The 16,267-nt window shown below is 36.4% G+C and overlaps 1 protein-coding gene and 1 pseudogene across 7 annotated transcripts in view; one reads left to right on the top strand and one right to left on the bottom strand.

Moving 5' to 3' along the window:
- Nucleotides 1-16,267, bottom strand: part of LOC105489527 (SPT3 homolog, SAGA and STAGA complex component) — a 530,030-nt gene that overhangs the window by 262,796 nt on the left and 250,967 nt on the right. For all 7 annotated transcript variants that reach the window (XM_011754356.2, XM_011754358.3, XM_011754357.3 and 4 more), the window contains one exon: nt 12,145-12,229. In XM_011754356.2, coding sequence (XP_011752658.2) covers nt 12,145-12,229 — 85 coding nt within the window. The remainder of the gene's footprint in view (nt 1-12,144; nt 12,230-16,267) is intronic.
- LOC112427997 (pre-mRNA-splicing factor RBM22 pseudogene) lies at nt 413-5,463 on the top strand (annotated as a pseudogene).

The following is a 16,267-nucleotide window of genomic DNA, read 5'->3' as shown; positions in this document are numbered from 1 at the left end:
ATTACAAGTGACTATAGCCACAATGGGTCCCCAAAGGTTCCTGCTATGCAAATGGAAATATTGATGAAGGTAATACTGCTGTTCTTCTACACAATAGTACCAACACTCATGTTTCTTCTATCTCTAATGATAAAAATATATATACTGTATAAAAAGACATACAGGTTTTTATAAACTGAAAGTCTCCCCTTGTATCTTCTCTCCAAACTCACTCCCTTCTTAGAAAGACCTATCATTAACAGGGAAATTAATTTCATACTGGATAAAGACACTTATGAAAAAACTGGACTGCAAGGTCATCCATTTCATTATTCTTGCAGAAAAATCATGAAATTTGGGGCTGGGTCTGATAGGATTGTGGCGGTCCTCTCTTCCACCTCAATAGCTACCACTGCCTCCAGATGCTCTAAAGATGGTGATCTCTCTGGGTTCCCAAGCTTACAACAAGCAGAACTGGGAGGGGGCGGACTTTCTTGTTCTGTGCCAGGAATGTCTTGCAGAAATCTATACATATTAAATAGCCAATTTTGTTGATCTTTTCAAAAAACCAGCTCCTGGATTCATTGATTTATTGGAGGGTTTTTTGTGTCTCTATCTCCTTCAGTTCTGCTCTGATCTTAGTTATTTCTTGCCTTCTGCTAGCTGTTGAATGCGTTTGCTCTTGCTTCTCTAGTTCTTTTCATTGTGCTGTTAGAGTGTCCATTTTAGATATTTCCTGCTTTCTCTTGTGGGCATTTAGTGCTATAAATTTCCCTCTACACATGGCTTTAAAGGTGCCCCAGAGATTCTGGTATGTTGTATCTTTGTTCTCATTGGTTTCAAAGAACATCTTTATTTCTGCCTTCATTTCGTTATGTACCCAGTAGTCATTCAGGAGCAAGTTGTTCAGTTTACATGTAGTTGAGCGGTTTTGATTGAGTTTCTTAGTCCTGAGTTCTAGTTTGATTGCACTGTGGTCTAAGAGACAGTTTGTTATAATTTCTGTTCTTTTACATTTGCTGAGGAGTGCTTTACTTCCAATTATGTGGTCAATTTTGGAATAAGTGCTATGTGGTGCTGAGAAGAATGTATATTCTGTTGATTTGGGGTGGAGAGTTCTATAGATGTCTATTAGGTCGGCTTGCTGCAGAGATGAGTTCAATTCCTGGATATCCTTGTTAACTTTCTGTTTCGTTGATCTGTCTAATGTTGACAGTGGAGTGTTGAAGTCTCCCATTATTATTGTATGGGAGTCTAAGTCTCTTTGTAAGTCTCTAAGGACTTGCTTTATGAATCTGGGTGCTCCTGTATTGGGAGCATATATATTTAGGATAGTTAGCTCTTCTTGTTGAATTGATCCTTTTACCATTATGTAATGACCGCTAGCAAGACTAATAAAGAAGAAAAGAGAGAAGAATCAAATAGATGCAATAAAAAATGATACAGGGGATATCACCACCGACCCCACAGAAATACAAACTACCATCAGAGAATACTATAAACACCTCTACGCAAATAAACTAGAAAATCTAGAAGAAATGGATAACTTCCTGGACACTTGCACTCTTCCAAGACTAAACCAGGAAGAAGTTGAATCCCTGAATAGACCAATAGCAGGCTCTGAAATTGAGGCAATAATTAATAGCCTACCAACCAAAAAAAGTCCAGGACCAGATGGATTCACAGCTGAATTCTACCAGAGGTACAAGGAGGAGCTGGTACCATTCCTTCTGAAACTATTCCAATCAATAGAAAAAGAGGGAATCCTCCCTGACTCATTTTATGAGGCTAACATCATCCTCATACCAAAGCCTGGCAGAGACACAACAAAAAAAGAGAATTTTAGACCAATATCCCTGATGAACATCGATGCAAAAATCCTCAATAAAATACTGGCAAACCGGATTCAGCAGCACATCAAAAAGCTTATCCACCATGATCAAGTGGGCTTCATCCCTGGGATGCAAGGCTGGTTCAACATTCGCAAATCAATAAACATAATCCAGGATATAAACAGAACCAAAGATAAGAACCACATGATTATCTTAATAGATGCAGAAAAGGCTTTTGACAAAATTCAACAGCCCTTCATGCTAAAAACGCTCAATAAATTCGGTATTGATGGAACGTACCTCAAAATAATAAGAGCTATTTATGACAAACCCACAGCCAATATCATACTGAATGGGCAAAAACTGGAAAAATTCCCTTTGAAAACTGGCACAAGACAGGGATGCCCTCTCTCACCACTCCTATTCAACATAGTGTTGGAAGTTCTGGCTAGGGCAATCAGGCAAGAGAAAGAAATCAAGGGTATTCAGTTAGGAAAAGAAGAAGTCAAATTGTCCCTGTTTGCAGATGACATGATTGTATATTTAGAAAATCCCATTGTCTCAGCCCAAAATCTCCTTAAGCTGATAAGCAACTTCAGCAAAGTCTCAGGATACAAAATCAATGTGCAAAAATCAAAGCATTCTTTACACCAGTAACAGACAAACAGAGAGCCAAATCATGAGTGAACTTCCATTCAAAATTGCTTCAAAGAGAATGAAATACTGAGGAATCCAACTTACAGGGGATGTAAAGGACCACTTCAAAGAGAACTACAAACCACTGCTCAGTGAAATAAAAGAGGACACAAACAAATGGAAGAACATACCATGCTCATGGATAGGAAGAATCAATATCGTGAAAATGGCCATACTGCCCAAGGTTATTTATAGATTCAATGCCATCCCCATCAAGCTACCAATGACTTTCTTCACAGAATTGGAAAAAACTGCTTTAAAGTTCACATGGAACCAAAAAAGAGCCCGCATCTCCAAGACAATCCTAAGTCAAAAGAACAAAGCTGGAGGCATCATGCTACCTGACTTCAAACTATACTACAAGGCTACAGTAACCAAAACAGCATGGGACTGGTACCAAAACAGAGATATAGACCAATGGAACAGAACAGAGTCCTCAGAAATAATACCACACATCTACAGCCATCTGATCTTTGACAAACCTGAGAGAAACAAGAAATGGGGAAAGGATTCCCTATTTAATAAATGGTGCTGGGAAAATTGGCTAGCCATAAGTAGAAAGCTGAAACTGGATCCTTTCCTTACTCCTTATACGAAAATTAATTCAACATGGATTAGAGACTTAAATGTTAGACCTAATACCATAAAAATCCTAGAGGAAAACCTAGGTAGTACCATTCAGGACATAGGCATGGGCAAAGACTTCATGTCTAAAACACCAAAAGCAACGGCAGCAAAAGCCAAAATTGACAAATGGGATCTCATTAAACTAAAGAGCTTCTGCACAGCAAAAGAAACTACCATCAGAGTGAACAGGCAACCTACAGAATGGGAGAAAATTTTTGCAATCTACTCATCTGACAAAAGGCTAATATCCAGAACCTACAAAGAACTCAAACAAATTTACAAGAAAAAAACAAACAACCCCATCAAAAAGTGGGCAAAGGATATGAACAGACATTTCTCAAAAGAAGACATTCATACAGCCAACAGACACATGAAAAAATGCTCATCATCACTGGCCATCAGAGAAATGCAAATCAAAACCACAATGAGATACCATCTGACACCAGTTAGAATGGCGATCATTAAAAAGTCAGGAAACAACAGGTGCTGGAGAGGATGTGGAGAAATAGGAACACTTTTACACCGTTGGTGGGATTGTAAACTAGTTCAACCATTATGGAAAACAGTATGGCGATTCCTCAAGGATCTAGAACTAGATGTACCATATGACCCAGCCATCCCATTACTGGGTATATACCCAAAGGATTATAAATCATGCTGCTATAAAGACACATGCACACATATGTTTATTGCGGCACTATTCACAATAGCAAAGACTTGGAATCAACCCAAATGTCCATCAGTGACAGACTGGATTAAGAAAATGTTGCACATATACACCATGGAATACCATGCAGCCATCAAAAAGGATGAGTCTGTGTCCTTTGTAGGGACATGGATGCAGCTGGAAACCATCATTCTTAGCAAACTATCACAAGAACAGAAAACCAAACACCGCATGTTCTCACTCATAGGTGGGAACTGAATAATGAGATCACTTGGACTCAGGAAGGGGAACATCACACACTGGGGCCTATCATGGGGAGGGGGGAGGAGGGAGGGGGGAGAGATTGCACTGGGAGTTATACCTGATGTAAATGACGAGTTGATGAGTGCTGATGAGTTGATGGGTGCAGCACAGCAACATGGCACAAGTATACATATGTAACAAACCTGCACGTTATGCACATGTACCCTAGAACTTAAAGTATAATAATAAAAATAAATAAATAAATAAATAAATAAATAAATAGCCAAAGAAAAAAGCAGGAAGGAACGCAAAATTTGTGCCAGGTCATTCAGTGTTTTGCTTGTGCCCTGGGGTCCACATGCATTTCAAGACAGAAGTGTGCCAAACCTGCAATAAACTGAAGCATGTCTGTTAGGCCTAAATCTTAAGACCTAACGCACCGACTGCCCATCCAGGTTAATGATGCAAAATTGTCTTCTGAAGGTGACCTGCCAAAGTCAGATGTCAAAAAAAAGAGTTCTACATGTAGAATATGAGAAACAGGGATTTCTAGCTCTGATGGAACATGGCCAGTTTGCCTGCTGGGGAAAAAGCCACACTGACCAGTGACATGCTACTCAATCCAGCTTGGACCACACCCTCCTATCAAAGGAGTAAGCCCCACCTTTGCTCCTCCTGGGTGAAAGAAGAGTGTAAGAGAGGAGAGGAATGTCTATGCAGACATAAGAAGCCTATAGATCCAGATGATCTCCTTGCCGATCAGAATATTACACACAAATATTATGGAATCAATGATCCAGAAACAGATAAGCATCTAAAGTAGGCTTCAACCATGCCCCATCTGGACCCATCAGAGGACAAGGTTATCCTCACTATATATTGGTAGTCTGGGTAATACCATTTCTGAGACAGATCTAAGACATCATCACTACCAGTTTGGAGAGATGCAGATGATTACTGTTGTTCAGAGAGAGCAGTGTGCTTTCATCCAGGTTTCCACAGGGCAGTCTGCAGAAGTGGCTGCTGAGAAGTCCTTTAATAAGTTGATTGTCAATGGCTGTAGACTCAACATAAAATGGGGAAGATCCCAAGGATCCAGAGGAAAAGAAAAACAGAACAGATGGCAGACTCTGGGATCCAGCTACAGCCTATTCCAGCACTGCCATGAGCTCTTCCTCTTCCTACAGCAGCAGAAGATGCATCTGCCAACTGCTTCAACCTGCCCCAACATGGTCCTCCAGCTGTGGTGAACGCTGCCCACCAGCCACCAGCCCCTAGTCTTCTACACCCCTAACCCTAGGATTTAGGCCACATATATTCACCTCAATGGGACCACCCCTTCCTTTCATGAGGACTCCAGGATTAATCCACTATCTATCTCATGACCCTCAGAGGATGGGAAAACATAGGAACCCCTAGCACACTATCAACACTCTAGGGCTCTATGGAAGAAAGAACACTTAAAAATTCCAATCAATGAATCTTGGAATAAATATGTTTTCCTTACAAAAAAAACTCATACTGCAAATGGAATAAAACATGTTTTTTATGTCACATTTTGGGTCAACAGTTTATAACCTCTATTCCGATGCTTACTTCCCTCAATTCAACTCAATAAATACATGTTGAATCCTATGAAAGATTTATCATTTATTAGAGACATGAATATACAAATACATGAAGAATTCCAACCTAGGATAGGTAACTCTTCTTAAAACCCTCAACTCACTCTGGATATCAGCATTACCACTTACCATAATGTTTTAAAATTACCTTCTATGTGTTTATGTACCTGACAAAACTGTAAACTCTTATTCATCTTTGTATCACTATAACCAGAGCTATAGTAGTGTCAATAAATAAGTGTACTAAATAAATGAATAAAACATGAAAAAGTAAATAATACCTAATAATTTATTAAAGCAGAAAACCATTCAAAACAGTAAATGGCAATCTGAAAACGAAATGATGACCTCATTTACACTTTTGTTTTCAGGATAATTAAAAAAAATTAACTTTGATGTGCAAAGAACACCTCAGGGCCATTTACATACCATTTGAGATTGTGTGGCTAAAGGCTTAGCCAGATAGGGATTCCTACATATCAGAACAAATAAAGACAAGAATATTCCCGAGCATGGTGAGTCTTTTCAATAAACGGTGCTGGAAGAACTGGATGCTTATATGCAGAAAAATAAACTAGACCCCTATCTCTCACCATACTCAAAAAATCAACTCAAAATGGATTAAAGACTTAAAATCTAAGACCCAAAACTATTAAGTTACTAGAAGAAAGCATAGAGGAAAACGCTTCAGAGATTGTTCTGGGAAAATATTTTATGAAATCGACCTCAAAAGTACAGGCAACAAAACAAAAAATAGACAAATGGGATTATATTAAACTAAAAATCTTCTACACAAAATCAAGAGTTACGAGACAACCTGCAAGAAGAGAGAAAATGCTTGAATTTCTTCCAACAAGGGACTAATATCCAAGGAACTTAAAAGCAAATTAAATGAAAAATCCAATTTAAAAAATAGGCAAAAGGTCTGAATCAACATCTTTCAAAAGACCAGTTGGGTGGAGTGACACACACCTGTAATACAAGCTACTCATAAAGCTGAGGGGGGAAAATGGCTTGCACCCAGGAGTTTGAGACCAGTCTAGGCATCATAGCAAGACCCTGTACTTTAAAAAAAAAAAAAAAAAGAGAGAGAGAGACATAAATAGCCCACAGGTACATGAAAACACTCTATATGTCACTAATCATCAGGGAAATGCAAATGAAAACAACAATGAAATAATCACCTTACCCTAATTATTAGAATGGTTATTATCAAAAACAATGTTATAATTAATAATACCAAATGCTAGCAATGAGGAGGAGAAAGGGAATGTTTTATACACTTCTGATTGAAATGTAAATTAGTATAACCATTATGGAAAACAATAAAAAACTAAAAATAGAATTATCATAAGATCCAGCGATCCCACCACTGGGTCCATATACAAAGGAAAATAGTATGCCGAAGATATAGCTGCGATCACATGTTTATTGCAGCAATACTCACAATAGCCAAGACATGAAATAACTGAAGTGTCCATCAACAGATGAATGGATATCAAGAATGTGGTATATATTCACAATGAAATACTATTTCACCATAAAAAGAAGGAAATTCTGTCATTTGTGGCAACATAAATGAGCTTAAATGACATTATGTTAAGAGAAATAAGCCAGGCACAGAAAGATAAATATCACATGTTCTCACTGATATATGAAAGGTAAAAAAATTGGCCAGGCACGGTGGCTCACACCTGTAATCCCAGCACTTTGGGAGGCCGAGGTGAACAAATCACCTGAGGTCGGGAGTTTGAGACCCGCCTGACCAACATGGAGAAACCCTGTCTCTACTAAAAATACAAAATTAGCTGGTCGTGGTGGCGCATTCCTATAATCCCAGCTACTTGGGAGGCTGAGGCAGCAGAATCACTTGAATCTGGGAGGCGGAGGTTGCGGTGAGCCGAGATCGTGCCATTGCACTCCAGCCTGGGCAACAAGAGTGAAACTCCATCTCCAAAACAACAACAACAACAACAACAACAACAACAACAACAACAACGTTGATCTCATAATAGTAGAGAGTAGAATAGTAGTTTCTAGAGGTGAGGTGGAGAGCAAGGTATAGCCAAAGAGTTGTTCACAGATAAACAGATAGGAGAGATAAGTTCTAGTGTTCTATAGCATTATATAGTGACTATAATAGCAGTAATTTATTGTGTATTTCCAAATAGCTAGGAATGGATTTTGAATATTCCCAATACAAAGAAATCCTAAATGTTTAAGGAAACGAATATGCTAAATACCCTGATATGATCATTAGACATTGTATACATGTGTCAAAATAACACACTGTACCCCATAAATAGGTACAATTATTATGTGTCTATTAAAAATGATAATAAAAGCAAAAATAAACCTGGCAGTGAGTTTTTATTTTCTACTCATATCCCCTGTACTGAACTCAAAGGGAGTATAAATCTAGGAACTGCTTACCAAGCATAGACAAAAAGAATTAAAAGAGAAGTCTTCTTCCGTGACAAACAATGGAGACCTCATGGTGGCAGAGGGTTGGGGTAGAAAAGTTTGACAATGGGTAGAATGAAAGAATTTTGGGGGGAATGATGGAACTGTTCTAATCAATTTTAGTTGTGGTTATAAGACTGCATATTTGACAAAACATAAAGAACTGAAAAAAGAAAACAAAACATAGATTTTGTTCTATGTAATTTCAACAAAAAATTTAATATTATAAAAAACTAACAAATATAATGTATACTGGTTACATAATATTCTACACTAAGGGAGTATCAACACTTAAAAAACAATTTGCCTATTATTTTTCCCTTTCTTCTCAAGAGTTCAAATGTACAAGTTCAAGAGAGAGACAAAAGAGGAAAACGTACAAGAAGTTTAAGGAGACAAAAGGGGAAAAATCAAAGGCAGCAGCAGAAAGCAACAAGAATTAAGGAGACAGGTGAGTCGCTGTCTACAATATGGGAGAGAGAACATTTTATGTCCAGGCATGTTACCTGCCAGCTACAACAAAACCAACAAAAAGTCTTCAGAAGAGTCACAATAATGTATTATATAAAATATCCACTTTAAAAAAAAATTATTATACCTGCAAAAAAAAAAAAAAAAAAAAAAAACCAAAAGAATGACACCTAGTAAGTAAAAAGCAGAGTCAAGATAAATGGCTTCCAATGTGGTACAGTTACTGAATTTAGACTATAAATACCTCAGTAAAGTTATTATAAAGATGTTGACCAGGCGTGGTGGCTTACGCCTGTAATACCAGCACTTTGGGAGGCTGAGGCGGACAGATCACCTGAGGTGGAAAGATCACCTGAGGTCAGGTGTTCGAGGTCAGCCTGGCCAATATGGTGAAACCTTGTCTCTACTAAAAATACAAAAAATTAGCTGGGCATGGTAGCACACCTGTAATCTCAGCTACTCAAGAGACTGATGAAATTGCTTGAACCTGGGAGGTGGAGGTTGTAGTGAGCCGAGATCATGCCTCTGCACTCCAGCCTAGATGACAGAGTGAGATTCCGTCTCAAAAAAAAAAAAAAAATGTTCAAAGAATTACAGGAAAAAACTGATCTTAATAGGCAAATGGATAAAGAACTACAAAGAGATTGAAATGAAGACTACAAAACACACACATATAATTTGTCATGACTACATGATATTCCACGGTAAAAAAAGGACTGACTTTTTGAAAATAACTGTTCTCTATAAATCCTCTAAAGAACTGACTCTGACACATGCCTGGATATTGTAGAGGTAACATAACAAAGTTTTCCTCTAGTTAGGTATATCATTCAATGTAATATTTAGTGGAATCTGGACAGGATGAATCTCACATATAGGCATCAAAACTATCATTCAAATATTAAATGGGTAAGGAGAGGTAAGCATATATTGTAATAAGAGGATCTCTCATTATAAGTAAAGGCACATACTATTTCTTGTTTATACTAGTGTAGCAGTCATAAAATAATATTCCAACTTCAATATTTAAAATAGAATATAAAAGTATGTACCCATAATTCAAAAGGGGTTTATAACCCACTAAGATACATTTTCAAACAGATACTGCAATAGAAAATACTATGGACTTCACTGAAAAAAACACTAGCACTGACTAGCGTATTAGAGATGGCAGAAAAAGTAGTAAACTTAAAGGTAAAGCAATAGGAATTACAAAAGTCAAATAAAACAAAACAACAGAATAAAAAGGGGCAGAAGAAGTTTAGAGAAACACTAAAGGCCCTGAGAGCCTTGTGAAATAATGTCAAATGGTAAAACTTATGGCTGAAAACTTCCACAAATTGATACCCAGTGTTCAACAAGAAAAATAATGATTTAAAAAATCAGTCCTAGAGATAAAACTACCCAAAGCAAAAGATAACGAAAAAATCTTGAGAGCAGCCAGAAAAAAACATGTTACATACAGGGGAACAAATGAATAACAGTTAACTTGTCAGAAACTAATGTAGGTCAGAAAATATTAGAATGAAATATTCAACGAGCTAAAAGGAAAAGATTATCAACATAGAATTCCATGCAGGGAAGAACATACTTAAAGAATAAAGATAAAGATATGTTCGGATGAAAGAAACGTAAGAGACTTCATCATCAGCACAGCTGTACAAAAAAAAAGTTACAAGGCTTCTTCAAGATGAAGGAAAAGACTGAAATGGCAACTACAATCTGTGAGAAGGAATAATGAGCATGGGAAATGGTAGATATGTGGGTAAATACAAAATAGCCCATATGCTGCTTCCTTTTTTGTCTACATTCCTTAAAAGCATTTGACTTTAAAAGAAAAGTTATAACACTGTAATATAAAAATGGTAACATACATAGATTTAATATGAATAACAATACCACTAAAGAATAAATATCTGGTGTCCTTGTAAGACAGGAGGACAGGTACAGAAGGAGAGAAGGCTATAGAAAGATAGAGAAAAAGAACAGTCAACTTAATATTCTACATTCAGTACTTTAAAACTGTTGTGCCATTTCATTCTAGCCTGCCTGTTTTCTGATAAGAATTCCACTGTCTTTCAAATCATCCTTCCCCTATGATAATAAGCCTGTTAGGCTTTAAGATTTGTATTATGTTCTTATCGTGCAGCAGTTTGAACATGGATTTCTTTTAATTTGTTCTAAACGGAGTTGGCTCATCTTGAATCTGTAGATGTATGCATTTCATTAAACTTTTGAATGTTTTATATAATTATAAAATTATATAATTATAGAAAATATCCATTAACAATAGCAATGAAGAAGATGAAATAGTTAAAAAAACAAACTTAACAATAAATGTGTGAAGCTAAGAGAATAAAAACATTAAAACACAACTGAAAGACACAAAAGTAGTCTCAAACAAATGTAGATATCCCCTATTCATAGAATGTTTCGAGATTTTAAAGACGCAGTTCTCCTTAACTTATAAAATAATGTAATCTCAATAAACATACCAATGAAAATTTTTATTAGCTAGACAAGTTGCTACTAATATTCATGACGAGCAATAAATATACATGAATAGCTGGGAACATACTGAAAAAAAAGAAAAACTACAAGTAAGTTTAGCCCTAATAATCATTAAAATACACTATAAAACCTGTAATAAACAATGCCATACTAGGATATACATATACTAAACCATTAGTATAGCATGTACAATGAGAAACAGATACCTATATATATATAAATTTGGTATATTATAAAGAAGGCATTTCAAATCACTAAGGAAAAGATAAATTTTTAAATACACAGTGATGGTAAAACTGAGTTCCCATTTGAAAAAGGATAAAATTAGATCCACATCTCACAAAATAACAGGAATAAACAACAACTACATGAATGAGCTAAATGTAAAAATAAAATCATGCAAGGATTAGAAGGCAACATGAGTGAATTCCTCATGTTGCCTTCTAATGGTACAGGCATACCTCAGAGATACCGTAAGTTCAGTTACAGACCACTGTAATAAAGTGAGTCAAATTTTTTTTTAAATTTTTTAACTTTTAATTTTTGTGGGTACAGAGTAGGCATACAGTCAAATTATGAGGTTACTCAGTGCATATAAAAACTATGTTTACACTATACTATAGCCTATGAAACTGTCAACTGGCATTATCTAAAAAATAATGTACATACCTTAATTTAAAAATAATTCATTGTTACAAAATGCTAACAACCATCTGAGCCTTCAGTGAGTCAAAACTTTTTACTGTCATGATGACGGCTGCTGACTGCCCAGGGGAACAAGAGTTTGTTTTAGATGATGGAAATTTTCGATATCATGATTGTGTTATAAGTTTATATTATAATATTCCATTGCTGAGGCTCAGCAAATTATGCATTCAACCAGTAAATTTTGTTATATATAAATTATACTTCAATAATGCTAACAAAAAAGAATTCCAGCTGTAAATAAAATATTTTTAAAGTGTTGGGTTACAATCCTATTAAAAGAACACAGAGAAGAGATACCGAACCAAATTATATATGTTCTTACCAGATTAATTAACTGAGTGTGTACCACATCTTCTACCAAAACTGCTGTTTCATGAAGAGGCCTTCTAGCATCACCTAAAGAATACCTGCAAAATAATTTTAAACACACCAATATTAAGGACTATAAAACTAAGAATGGCAAAAAGTGAAAGATATTTATTACATGAATCAGTTTAATAAGGAGAATATAAATTGTTTGCTCAAATGTCTGAATGGGTGTGCAATTTTCTCTAGACAAAGAATATGAAACCTTGGCCAGGCATGGTGGCTCACACCTTTAATCCCAGCACTTTGGGAGGCCAGAGCGGGAGGATCACTTGAGCCCAAGAGTTGGTTACTAGCCTGCATAACATGGTGAAACTCCGCCTCTACAATAAATACAAAAATTAGCCAGAAGCAGTGGCAGGTGCCTGTAGTCCCAGCTACTTGGGAGGTTGAGGTGGGAGGATGGCTTGAGCCCAGGCGGCAGAAGTTGTAGTAAGCCAAGGTCATGCCACTGTACTCCATCATGGGCCATAGTCAGACCCTGCTTAAAAAGAAAAAAAAAAGAAAAAAAAGAAAAGAAAGTCTTTCCTACACAAGTTGCAACTTCAAAAGAAAAGTGCAGTGTTATCTATGCTATTCCTGGATTTGTACAGTTTTTTTTTTTTTTTTTTTTAAAGACAGAGTCTCACCCCGTTGCCCAGGCTGGAGTGCAGTGGCACGATCTCGGCTCACTGCAACCTTCGCCTCCCAGGTTCAAGCAATTCTCCTACCACGGCCTTTTGAGTAGCTGGGACTACAGACTCGTGCCACCACGCCTGGCTACTTTTTTATTTTTAGTAGATACGGGGTTTCACCATGTCGGCCAGGCTGGTCTTGAACTCCTGACCTCAGGTGATCCACCCACCTCGGCCTCCCAAAGTCCTGGGATTACAGGCGTGAGTCACCGTGCCCGGCTCGTACAGTATTTTTTAAGGAGAATTTATTGTTTCAAAATGCAAAATACTAACAACTACTTCACAACACTGGCAACCAGTAAATCATGTAATTACATCCCAATTACCAATACAAGAGCTAGTAAGAGCCACATAGAAAGTTATAAAAGTGTATGATGTAATCAGCTTTGAAAATTGATAAGAAAAATTTATGTAAATACCATTGAATATGACTTGGAATCATATAAAAGCAGATTTTCAAGAATAGATTAAAAAGGCTGGCCTTAAAAGTCCTCTTCTTAAAACTTAAAAGTAGACTGGATGTGCAAAGAATACCTTCTTGGTAAAGAACACTTCAAAATGCATCATAATATATTAAAAATTTATATTTAGAGTATGCTTCAACCAGCAATAGGGAAGACAAAACCAAAGTCAGACAAGATGAAAAAACAGTTCTATAATAGAGCACTGAACCTTCAAAATTTATTCTGAAGGTATCTACCTAATCACAGTAACCTACAGTCTATATTGAACTAGTACAGAATTCAAGGTATAGGAAGAACGTGGGGACCACAAGAAAGGCAGGAAATCAGTTTGAGACTCCAATATAACATCGAGAAACCTAACACCCAGTGACGGTGTCACCCTCAATGTGTGAACTAGGAAAATACCCATTCCAGAGAATGCACTTTGCCTACCTCACCCGAAGCTTTGAGTGGCAGAGGAAAAAATATTCCCTAGGAATTGTTAACCATAAATTCACTTCCATGGTGCCAGAGTATCTGCTGGCCATATAGTCTAAAAAAAGGTCGAGCATTAATTTAAAGTGATTTATATTGATGGTGCCCAAAGGTACCTTGTAGAAACAAATGCAACTCATTTCTTGAAGAACGTATTTCAAACAAATAACTGAAAGAACTCCCATGGATGACATATCAAGGACCATAAATTCAAAATCAAAATTCACTACGTGTACCAGGAATCAAGTCATCATGAATGACAGGGAGCAGGACCAACAAAATGCAGAATCAGACCTACAGCCTACACCTACCTGAATAAATAAGTATCTATTAACTAGAGTAATTCAGGTTTTAAAAGAGAAATGAGAAGTATATGTAGGACAACAAAAACCTTACCAAATGCTTAGTCATTTCTGAAAAAGCACTAAACAGAAATAGAAATGAAAAACATAATTATAGCATTTAAAAAGTTAATGCAGAAAAGTTATCAATCTGATAAAGACCATACATGAAAAACTCACAGCTACCATCCGACTTAATGGTGAAACACTAAAAACTTTTCCCCTAAGATGAGCATTAACACAATGTCCAATTTTGTCACTTCTATTCAACACAATACTGTAAATTTCAGTGAAAGCAATTAGGTAAGAAAAAGAAATAGGCCGGGCGCAGTGGCTCACACCTGTAATCCTAGCACTTTGGGAGGCCGAGGCTGGCGGATTGCATGAATTCAGGAGTTCAAGACCAGCCTGGGCAACACAGTGAAACTCTGTTTCTACTAAAATACAAAAGAAATTAGCCGGGCATGATGGAGTGCACCTGTAGTCAAGGACTGTAATTGTCATGATTAGTTCCTCCTTGTTTTGATATGTGTGTGTATATGTGCATGCATGTGCGTGTATCTTATATGTATGTGTGTATCTCCTTTACAAAATTCTACTGATTGTATTTTTTTTCTGGAGAACTTTGACTAACATAGCCAGGAAATGAAGAGCTCAATATTGAATAAATGTATTAATATAACTACATCACTTTAGAAAATGAAAAAAAACCCTAATCATTTCAATAGATGTAAGAAAACCACTCAACAAAATCCAGCAACCACTCATGACAGGAAACCACATACACAGAAGAGTTTAAAGCCTTTAAGAACTAGATCAACATAAGGATGGCTATTATCACCACTTTCAGTCAATATTTAAGATTATAGTCAGAACAATAAAACAAGACTAAAACTATAAAAGTACTGGAAAAGAGAAAACTACACTGTCCCTATATGCAGATAATATGAGTATCTACACAGAAAACCAAAAATTAAGAAAACAATTATTTGAATTAAAAAGTTAGCAAGTTTTCTGGCTATAAGATCAATCTACAAAAAGCCATCATTAACATAAAGGTAGAAGATGCAATTAAAAAGAAATATAAATTGGTACTAAACATCATATGAGATGGTAAAGAGACAGGAATAGTCAAAACACTTTTAAAGTACAAGATGGGAGAGTATTTTCTACAGGACTTAATATAAAGCTACAATCATTAAGACAGTATGTTATTTGGTGCAAACAACCAATAGAACAAAAAGAGAATAGAAAGTCCACAATAAAAAGCAAACTCCACAAAGGCAAAAATCCTTTGTTGTATTCACTGATACACGCATTATTTCTTTGGAATACCTGAACAAGGTTTTCCTTCCCTTATTCTAAGTTACTTCAAATGTCACTGTTAAAAAAAAAGTGTAAAGTTATCAAAGCTAAATAACTGGAAATACTTCTTGTATCAATAAAATACACAAATTGCCTAAGCTTTTATGAGAAAGTTAGACCTTTGTACTAAAAACAGTTTTTATTAGCATACACATGTAAAGTTAAGTACCGAAATCAGCTACAACGACTGGTATGAGGTATATCATTTGATGAGTATATTATTTTAATTTTCAGGGTTATTGGTACTTCAGTTTTTCTCCCAAAGCTTTTATAAATAACTTCTGCCATTGTTCCAGTGGTTTTCAGAAAACAGAAATGAAAACTGTTATACCTGGCCACAGTCACTTCCTTTTTTGCTCAGCAATGTATGTACTACTTATAAGCCACTTAAAGACAGATTAGTAATTGATACTTACACAACTATTTTGATTTTTTTTCCCCTCTAAAGACTTACCTCCCAGTGCTATGATGTCTTGACTGACTTACCCTGGGTCTTGTCCTAATCAATGGAATCTGATACCCTGTTCATTTACATACTGTCTGGATGCCTGTAACAATACCAGTACTTCCTGACTACAGTCCACTAAAGGTCTATCAGGAAACTTTCTGAAAAGGCTGCCCCTCTCCTGGTCTCCTGCAGTAGTCTCGGTAGCTATAACACACAATCCTCCATTTTAGGAAGCACTGTAAATCTGACAGCCATGATTACAAGTAAGGCCAGAGCAACTTCATAATGATGGAGGTGGAGCCACTTACACTCT

This window comes from Macaca nemestrina, chromosome 5 (assembly GCF_043159975.1).
Source record: "Macaca nemestrina isolate mMacNem1 chromosome 5, mMacNem.hap1, whole genome shotgun sequence".
NCBI classification, from domain to species: domain Eukaryota; kingdom Metazoa; phylum Chordata; class Mammalia; order Primates; family Cercopithecidae; genus Macaca; species Macaca nemestrina.
This window is presented reverse-complemented; position numbering and strand designations above follow the sequence as displayed.